The sequence below is a fragment of the Gracilinanus agilis genome, chromosome 4, assembly GCF_016433145.1.
Source record: "Gracilinanus agilis isolate LMUSP501 chromosome 4, AgileGrace, whole genome shotgun sequence".
Lineage (NCBI taxonomy): Eukaryota > Metazoa > Chordata > Mammalia > Didelphimorphia > Didelphidae > Gracilinanus > Gracilinanus agilis.
Window position 1 is genome coordinate 27,439,196 of NC_058133.1, and position 10,478 is coordinate 27,449,673.

At 44.1% G+C, this 10,478-nt stretch overlaps 1 protein-coding gene across 1 annotated transcript in view; it reads left to right on the forward strand.

Annotated features, from left to right (window-relative positions):
* The first annotated feature begins 10,269 nt into the window (after positions 1–10,269).
* EPS15 (epidermal growth factor receptor pathway substrate 15) overlaps positions 10,270–10,478 on the forward strand; it is a 120,408-nt gene continuing 120,199 nt past the window's right edge. Inside the window, exon 1 of the mRNA XM_044677168.1 lies at positions 10,270–10,355. Coding sequence (XP_044533103.1) covers positions 10,323–10,355 — 33 coding nt within the window. The 5' untranslated portion in view covers positions 10,270–10,322. The remainder of the gene's footprint in view (positions 10,356–10,478) is intronic.

Below are 10,478 nucleotides of genomic sequence, written 5' to 3' on the forward strand. Positions count from 1 at the left end.
GGATGAACCCAAAATATGTTTCGACTGCATCTTTTTCTTTGGTTTGTCATTTCTAGGACCCTCTGGCACAGGGATTCTTAATCCCTGGGGTCTGAGAGCTTGTTTTGAAAAATATTTTAATAACTATATTTCACTCTAATTGGTTCCCTTCATAATCCTGTATACTTTATGGATTGAAAAACCAGTATTCCCAAAAGTCCCTTGGCTTCATCAGCCTGACTGCCTAAAGCATCTATGGCATAAACAAGGTTAAGAACCCCTGATCTAACAGGAAAGAGAAAAAAACAACAACAAAGGAAGGAAAGAGGTCAGTAAACAAAACTGACTCTGTCCCTTTGGCAGTCCTTCTAGCTTGTGTTATAAGTGCAATCAATGCTTGTTCCATTTAGTACAGAGCTCAGTATTATCTATAACCTGGTCTGTACATTGACTGGCCCAATGAAATTATTAACCACAAAGTGGGACAAACACATATGTGGGACACAGACTGAGCTACTTTTGAAAATGTGATAGGTTTGCTGTTCTGACTGTTTGGGCCCTTCCTATTTCCTCTCAACCTCTGCTTGCTTGTTGTGCACACTGGAGTTAGAATGATAGAATATGAAGGACACTGACTAGTCTTAGAGCCACACAAGATAGCTTTGAGTCTCTGCTCTGCCATTGGCCAGTTGTGTGGTCTTGGCCTCAGTTTTCTCATCTATAAAAGGGGGATGAGAATATCTGTATTACCATCTGTGTCACAGGGCTTTGTAAATTATGAAGTTAAGTATAAGTTTAAGTGATTATTCTTTTGCATTATGAACTATAGAGGCAGCTAAATGGAGGAGTAAATAGAGCTCTGGGCTTGGGGTGAGGAAGTCCCGAGTTCGGGTTCTATCTCTGACACATGCTAGCTGTGGGACCTTGAACAAATGTGTGCTAAGTGAAGTCATGTTTTCTCCCTTAGCCTTAGACTACTCATCTGTAAATTAAGTGGGTTGAACTAGGTAACCTCAGAGATCCTTTTTGTCTCTAGATCCATGATTTTAAGTCACTTACCTTCCATGGACCTCAGTCTCCTCATCTGTAAGATGAGTGGGTTGGACTCCATGGCCTCCAAGGTCCCTTCCAGCTCCAAACCATGAAGAGTAGCCATTTACAGATATTGCCCATCTGTACAGTGTGTAATGGCAGGTAATATGACCTGGTAGAAAGAAGAATCATAAGACTTAAATGGGAGTCCTGAGCTTACTAGCTGTATGAATGTGCATGTATGTATATGGCTCCCAACTTGTACTTGAGAGAAGCCTCATCTTTCTCCCCTAATCCAGCCCTTCTTCACCAGCTACCTGCTTGGACCCTTCTACCTGGCTGCCCATAGGAGTCTAAGTCTCATCACATCTAAAGCAGAGCTTATCTTCCCTTCATCTAAGCTGCCCCTTTTCTGAACTTCTCTCTTTCTGGTAATGAAATTCTCCAGGGCACCCAGGCTCCTCACCTCAGAGTTGCCTTCGATTTAACATTTTCCCTCACTTCTTTCCCCTCCCCATAGAAGTCATTCAGTTCCCAAACCTTATCATCCCTCACATCTGGCTCCTTCTCTCCATTCACAGTAGTTTCTGCTCTTATCACCTTCATCTGCCCCATGGTAGGACCCTCCTAATGAGTCTTCCTGGCTCCAGGCCCTCCCTTCTCTAGTCCATCCCCTACAAAGCTGTCAAAGTCACTTTCTAAAATGGTTTTGCCCTGTCACTCCCCTGCACAAGAAATTTTGGTAGCTATTACATCTAGGATAAAAACTGAACCCTTCAGACACCCAGAATGGGCCACTAATCTTTTATTTCCAGATTAATTACATTTGATGTTCTCTTATACCCTGTATTTTCACTAGCCTCTTTGTTGTCACTGCCACCCCCACATAGAATTCTATCCCTTAACCTTTGTACTAATTATGGCTGTCCCCCTCTCCTCTACCTCTTAGAAACTCAAGCTTGCCTTGCAGCTCAGCTCCAATGCCCCCTCTCCCAAGAGGCCTTTCCCAGTCCCCACAAGTGTCCCCCTCATTTTGTATTTGTATACTTACCACTCCTGGGCCAAGGAGGGTCCCTAGCCCGGATGAAAAAGGAGGAGGGTTGGGCGTGGGGCTAGCAACCCCACCCTGTAAAAACTGCATCTGCTAAAGAAACTGCAACCTAAAGTAGGGGCAGCTGGGCTAGCTCAGTGGATTGAGAGCCAGGCCTAGAGAGGAAAGGTCCTAGGTTCAAATCCGGACTCAGATACTTCCCAGGCTACTGGTTGTGGCCCTATGCTCCTAGAATGGAGTCCCAGGATAAAAAAAAAAAATACTTTTTTGAATTGACTATCCCCTCCCTCACATAGAATATAAGCTCTTTGAGGTCAGGAACTATTCTATTTTTCTTTTTATATTGCCATTGCCCCAACTCCTGTAGTGCCTGGCACAGAGTAGGCACTTAATAAATGCCCATCCATGTTGTTACATCATCCAGGGCAATAATAATGTTGTTTCTTTGGATCACAGCTCTAGGCTCATCTGCCAAATGGGGGAAATAATACTAACCAGGTTATGGTAGAAATACTCTCTAAATGTTAGAGTTCTATGGAAGGATTAGTTATTATTAGTGGAATAAGGGGCACTGTGCCATGTGCTGGGCTGGAGTCGGGAAGAGGCAGGTTTAAATCTAGTTCCAACTTGAGGGTCAAAAAACCTGGATTTGAATGCTAGATACACTACTTGCTGCTTATGTGATTTTGGGGGCCTCAGAGGAGTTTGAATGGGGAGGGGGCTTTAAATCCTATTATCTTCTGAGCTATACTCAGTCAGTATTGGGAATCATGAGACCTGGGTCCCAGTGAGGTCAGTCATGGCATGGTGGATAGGTCAATCAGTCAAGTGATTCAGCTGAGAGAGTGCTGAGAGAGTGCTGGACTTGAGCTGGGGTAGATCTTGGCTCAATCCAGACTCAGAAGCTTAACTCGCTTTGTGATCCTAGACATGCCACTGAATTTTTCTTAGCCTCAGTTCCCTAATCTACAAAATAGGGATAATAGCTATCTCATAGGATAGTTATAAGGATCAAATGAGATAAGCTGTAGAATGCCAAATGCTAAGTGCTATATAAATGGTAGCTGCTGTTATGATTAGTAGAAAACATCCTGAGTGTGGAATCAGGATAGAGCAGGGGCTGAAATATGCCCTTTGACACTTCCTAGCTAGATGGCTGTGGGCCCATCACTGAACTCCTGGTGTTTCAAGCAAGTTCCTAGGACTTCTCTGCTGAGCCCACTGAGTAAGGATGGGAATATCCTCTACTCATGGAGGATATAGATTCCTTCTGCCCTTCTGGGACTGTTAGTGGAAAGAGTTCAATTCATGACTCCTGCACAGGTATTCTGGGCCAGCAGGTATTACCTGCATTGTAGAGATGAAGAAATGAGACCCAGGGAGCATCCTGCCCCCACCATCGCCAAGTGTTGGAAGTGGCCAAGGTGGGAGATGAACCCAAATCTCTCCTACCTCAAGTCCCCCTCTCTTTCCCTGTCATCCTGACTACCATGGGGAATGGGAAGGGTTAGGAACCCAAATTTTTGGTCTCCAAGATTCTGTTTAATTCTGTCTAATAATAGCCCATGGGATTGACCCTTCTGATTTTACTGATGAGTCAACCAAGAATGTGAAGTAAGTTGCTTAAGTTCCTAGAGCCAGTGACAGATCTCAGCACCCAGGTCTTCCACTTCCACCCTGTTGTTTCCCTTCTCACCCAGTTTCTCTCTCCCAATGTTGGGGCCCCAGCAAAGGACCCTAATGCTCTGTAACCCAATTGTTATTTTTGTGCAGCTCCCTTCCCCACCCCATCCCCACTGCCTTCCCAGGCACGTAGCTATGAAAGTGACCACTGGGACCCAGGAGCCCTTCCTCCCTTTAGCTTTCCATCACCATGATGGAAGTGAAAGTACAGTTGTTGTTGGGCTTTGGTGGAGGGGGTGAGCATCTTAGCCTGGTTTGGGTAGCAGGGCTTAACCCTCCCCCTTCTGTAAATAAAAGGAGTGCTTTGTGTACCCTGAGATAACAGCTTCTTCCAAGAGAAGCCCCATAGGCACAGGCCTTCCTTCAGACTCAAGCCCTAAGACAGTGGTCCTCAGTTTTCTCACATTGACATCACAAAACTGGAGTGTTCCCTAGTGCCTGAGCTGATAGCAGCCTACATCTCTGAGAAAACAAAAGAAAACTACAAATGACACAAAGAAAATTCTGTGTCTGCATTGTTCCCTTAGCCTCCTCCACTCCCTGGGATGTGTGTGCAAGGGTGCATGCTCCTGTGGGGGCTTCATTCCTTATCACAAACCAGTGAGGGGCAGGAGGGCAGGCAGAGCTCTTGGTGGTTTTGTCCATCCTGTTGGTCAATAATGAGGGCAGTTCCCATTTATTGAGCACTTTAAGGATTACATGGCATTCACAATGACTATGTGAAGTAGTGTGTGCCTTGAAAATGGGGTCAGAGGGGCAGCTAGGTAGCATGGTGGATAGAGCACCAGACCTGGAGCCAGGAGAACCTGGGTAAAAATCTGACTTCAGATACTTAACTGTGTGACCCTAGGTAAGTCCCCTAACCCCAATTGTCTAGTCCAGTGATGGGCAAACTATGGCCCGAGGGCCAGATGCTGCCCAGTGAAATATTCTATCTGGCCCTGTGACATTATTCTTAATCTGATGAATACAATGAGTAGGATACAATACAATGAAATTTCCAAAGAGTTGACTTAGAAACAGACTGACAGATGAGCATTTCCTTTCCTTTGGCCCCGTCTTTAAAAAGTTTGCCCATCACTGGTCTAGTCCTTACCACTCTTCTAAGATAGAGAATAAGGGTTTATTTAAAAAAAAATAGAGCTGGAGATGGAAGATGGATTCTAGCTTTGGGTACTGACTGCTTACTTGTATGTGACTCACTTAGATGACTAAGTTACAAAACCAGTGAGTGTCAGAGCCTAGATTTGAACTCTGGTTTACTAACTCCAAATCTAGCAGTTTTCCCTTTACCCAATGATGCTGCCATGAAGCATCAACTATTGGATTTGGGGCAGGTGCTCTGCTAAGTGGGCACTGTGCGAATCTTGTGGAAGGGTTATTCTCAGTATACTCCAAGATCAATTAGGTGGTGGAGTGGATAGAGCATGGAGCTTGGAATCAGGAAGATTTGAGTTGGAATCAGAAGGATCTGAGTTAAAATCTGGTCTCAGACACTAGCTGGGTGACCCTGAACAAGTCACTTAACTTTGCTTCAATTTCTTCATTATCAAATGAGCTGGAGAAGGAAATGGCAAACTACTTTAGTATATTTGCCAAGAAAACCCCAAATAGAGTCACTAAGAATTGGATAGACTAAAAATGACTGAATTGAACTCCAAATCAATCAATTTAAACACCAAATTATAAGTTCCTTGAGAGGAGGAATTGCTCCTGATTACTTATATGATCTTGAGTGAGTCCACTTCTCTGGGATTAAGTTTTGTCATCTGTAAATGAAGAGATAAGACCTAGATGACTTCTATGATTCCTTCCAACTAGTCAGTCAACAAGCATCTAAAAAATTTCTCCAGTTGTATTTTATTGCATTTTTTCCCCAATTACATATAGAGACAACTTTTTTTTAATGTTTTCTGATATTTTGCTTTCGAAATTCTTTCCCTCCCTCCAATTTCCCTTCCTAAAGTGGCAAGCAATCTGATATAGGCTATACATGTGCTATCATGCAATGTATATTTCCATATTCATCATGTTGTGAAAGAAGACACATATCACACATATAAGAAAATACTCATGGAGGAAATAAAGTGAAAATGATATGCTTTGATCTGCATTTAGACTCCATCAATTCCTTCTATCACAATGGATAGCATTTTTCATGATGTTTCCCTTGGAGTTATTTTGAATCCTTGTATTACTGATAGTTGTCATTCACAATTGGTCATCATACATTACTGCTGTTACCATGTACAATATTCTCCTAGTTCTGTTCACTTTACCTTGTATCAGTTCATGTAAGTCTTTCTAGGTTTTTCTGAAATTGTCCTATTTGTTATTTCTCTTTTCTCCTCTCTCCTCTCTCTTTTTTTCTCTTCTCTTCTCTTTCCCTTGTCTTCTGTCTCAGAATCAGAACTAATTATCTGTTCCAAGGCAGAAGAGTGGTAAGGGTTAGGAAATTGGGGTTAAGTGACTTGCCCAGGATCACATAACTAGGAAGCATTTGAGGTCAGATTTGGATCCAGGACCTCTCCTCTCTAGGCCTGGCTCTACCACCAAGATATCTAGCTGCCCTTGTTTGTCATTTCTTATGATTATAATTGTATACCACAGCCAGTTCAGTCATTCCCTAATTAATGGGCATTCCCTTACTTTCCACTTCTTTGCTACTACAAAAAGGGCTGCTGTAAATATTTTTGAACAAACGGTCCTTTTCCCCTTTCTTTGACTTCTTTGGGATACAGACCTAATAGTGGTATTGCTGGGTGAAAGTTTATGCCTTTGGGTGTAGTTCCAAATTGTTCTCCAGAATGGGTGTTATCAGTTCACAGTTCTACCAACAGTGTATTAGCGTCCTAGTTTTCTTACATCCTCTCCAATACTTATAATTTCCCTTTATCATCATAATGACCAGTCTTAACAAGTATTTGTTAAGCATGTGCCTGCCTGGGCAGTTCAAACAGAGAGCCCAAAAAAAGGGAAATAATTCCTGCCTTTGAGGAGCAAAGTTTGGTACCTTCATCTAAGATATGAAGACTCTGGGATACAAGCACATGTATAGTTAGATAAATAACAGATTCAAGACATCAGCAGGTGAGGGGATCAAGTCAGTATACATTTATTGTGTCTACTATGAGCCATAAACTGTACTCTATGTAGAAGGTTATATTTGGGCCTCATCTTGAAGGAAACTAGGGATTCAAGGAAGCAAGTGGAGGAGAGAATGGAGTGCATTCCAGACAAGGAGAATGTCTAGTTCAAAGATGAGGAAATAAAAGATGGAGTGCCATATGTGAAGAATAGAGAGGCTAATCTGGCTGACCATATGATGCTGAAAAGACAGGTGGGAGCCAAGCCATAAAAGTCTTTAAAGGCCAAACAGAACATTCTACAATCCTGATTCTATCTTTGGATGGTTCTCAGTGCCCAGTGTGGTACTTAGGTCTAGGTGGTATTTAAAAATGATACTCGAAATATTTATAGCCAAGCTCTTTGTGGTGGCAAAAAATTGGAAAATGAGGGGATGCCCTTTGACTGGGGAATGGCTGAACAAATTGTGGTGTCTGTTGGTGATGGAATACTATTGTGCTGAAAGGAATGATGAACTGGAGGAATTCTATGTGAACTGGAACAACCTCCAGGAATTAATGCAGAGTGAAAGGAGCAGAACCAGGAGAACCTTATACACAGAGACTGATACACTGTGGCACAATCGAATGTAATGGACTTCTTTACTAACAGCAATGCAATGATCCAGCACAATCCTGAGGGACTTATGAGAAAGAACACTATCCACATCCAGAGAAAGAATTGTGGGAGTTAAAACACAGAAGAAAAACAACTGCTTGATCACATGGGTTGATGAGGATATGATTGGGGATGTAGACTCTAAGCAATCACCCTAGGGCAAACATTAATAATATGGAAATCTGTCTGGATCAATGACACATGTAAAACCCAGTGGAATTACTTGTTGGCTGGGGGGGGGGGCGGGGAATGAGAGAAGAGGAGGGAAAGAACATGAATTATGTAAACATGGAAAAATATTCTAAATTAATTAAATGATCAAATTAAAAAATAAAATAAAAATGATGCACATTGATAATACATGCATACTCCAGATCATATATGTGGAAAATTGTTTTGACATTTAATTGGTGAAATAAATAATAAATAAAAAATAAAATTGATCTTCATGAATAAACTGATGCAGGGTGAAATAAACAGAACTGGGATAACACTGTACACAGTAACAGCAATACAAAGACCTAGGACAATTCTGAATGACTTACAAAGAATGCTATCCCTCTCCAGGAGTCAGAATGCAGATGAAAACATATAATTTTTCACTTTAGTTTGTTTTTATTTGGGGATTTTGGTTTTATAGGAATATTCTCTTACAACAATGACCCAAATGAAAGTATGTTGTGCATGATAATACATGTATAACCCAGAACAAATTGCTTACCATCTCTGAGAAGGGAGAGGGAAGGGAGGGAGACAATTTGGATCTTATAATTTTGGAAAACATAGCTTGAAGATTGATATTACATGTAATTGGGAAAAATAAAATATCTTTAAAAAACAAACATAATGTTCATTCAGTGTGTGTAATAATTGGCATATCTCTACTTTTTACAAGCAAAGCAAACATAGTTAAAGAATAGAAGTATGATGAACCAAACTAGGAGCTCAGCACTTAACATTTTGCATCATTCTTTTTAATTTTCTAAGCAGTAAATGGGACAATGGCTTAACTATGGGTTTTCATTGGAGAAGTTAAAATTTTGTGAATGTCCTTTTAAAAAAGGAGCAGGCATTTCCTACAGAGGAACAGGAAAGCAGAATGACTAAGAGAAAATGCTAGAGTAATGACAGGGCTCCTGATGGTGGTGGTGGTGGTAATGGTCCCAGAGGAAGGTCCAGGGCATTGTGAAGAAATAGGTAAAAATCACGCAGGACAAGGAGGCAGAGCTCGTAGTTCCATTGAAGGAACAAAATATTCAAGCATGGAAGAGTAGGCAGAGACCTCAGCAGCCATCTAGCCCAATCCATATACCAAAGGAATCCCAGATATAACATACCTGATGAGTGAGTGGCCAATCATTCAGGACCCTGTTTGGAGACCTCCAAAGAATAATAAATCCTGGGTTTGAATCATCTGTAAAATGGACTAGATGGCCTCAAAAGGCCTTCAAAAAAAGAAAAAAAAATTCATTCAACAAGCACCTACTATGTGGAGAGTCTCTGACCAGCAAACAGGTGTGCACAAAGTTTAAAATAATACGCATAAATTACATTTCTTAACGTGATTAAAGAATCTATCTGAGGAATCACAGACAAAAACCAAACCAAAAAAGGGGTCTCTGCCCTCAAGGAGTTTACGTTTTACTGGGAGAAGACAAAACCTTCCGATTATCTCTTGTTAATTTGCGAGGAAGACTCCAGCAGCTCTGAATGTGGGTGGGTTGGGGGGATCCAAGAAGTTTTCTAGAAGATGGAGGCTGAATTGGGAAGGAAAACAGGGACTTAATGGACCAGGTAGTCGCATAGTGAGTGAGTAAGAGGAGACAGACTACGTATATACATAAGTACGGACTAGATTGGAGTGAGGTGGTGAAGGGTTTTTCATTGTCCGACAGAGGAATTTGTATTTCTCTCCAGAGGGAATAGGGGACTCCTGGAGTTTACTGAGCAGGGAAATAAAATCCCTTTGGCAGTGTGGGGCAGAGAGATAGCAGTGGGCAGAGCCTGGCCACAAGCGGGACCAATCAGGAGGTAAATGCCAGCAGTCCAGGTGACGGGCATTGAGTGCCTAGAGTAGGGGGGTGCCGCGTGAATGGGGAGAAGACACGTGGGAAACGCCCAAATGGCAAAGCTTGGATCTTATCTGGCCATGTGGGACGCCAGTGAGTGACAAGTCGAGGATGCTCCTAGGTTTGGGCTCCAGAGATGCCCTAGCCTAGACAGTAAAGAGACAGTTCAGAAAGGGGGTGGGGTTTTGTGGGGAGGGAAGAGGGAGATCATGAATTTGAGGTATTTGAGTGGAGATTCCGGGACGATCTCTAGCTGGAGATAACCAAGGTCTCCCTATATCCGTCCTGAGGTGGTGGGAGGGGCAGGAAGGTGACCTCGAGGCGCGCTCCGACCCAGGTTTTCCGTTCCGCCAGGGCACAGGGCTGGTAGTGAAAGGGAGGGGCCGGGTGGTAGGTCGGCCGGGAGAAGTCCGGCTCCGTTTCGGGCTGGTTGTGCGGAGGCTGTGGCAGCGCGTGTTCCCCACCGGGTTTTCGGGGCGGCCCGGGACCGAAGGGCGGGGAACTGGTGCGTGGGCGTGCACGCGCGCGCCTCTGAGTGAGGGCGGGAGAAGCAGGGTGTGAGGGCGGGGGCGGGGTCGGGCCAAGAGGGGCGGGGCCACGGGAGGGAAGTTGCTGAAGTTGGCTGAGCCGCCCGGGCCTCGCCGCCGCCCTCTAGTTCTCTTCCTTCTCCTTCTCGGCCGCCGCCGCCGCCTCCGCCGCTCCGAGCGCGTCCGCGCCCGCCTCTTTACCCGCCGCGGCCGCTCGCCGTGCATGATGGAAACACCATGGCTGCGGCGGCCCAGCTCTCCCTGACCCAGGTAACAAGGCGGGCTGCTTGGGCGCGTCCCCGCCCCGTGCGCGCCCGCGTGCCCGCGTCTTCCCCCTCCCTTCCCCCTCCTCTCCTCTTCTTCCCCCTCTTCTCTACCCCCCCACCCCCCTCC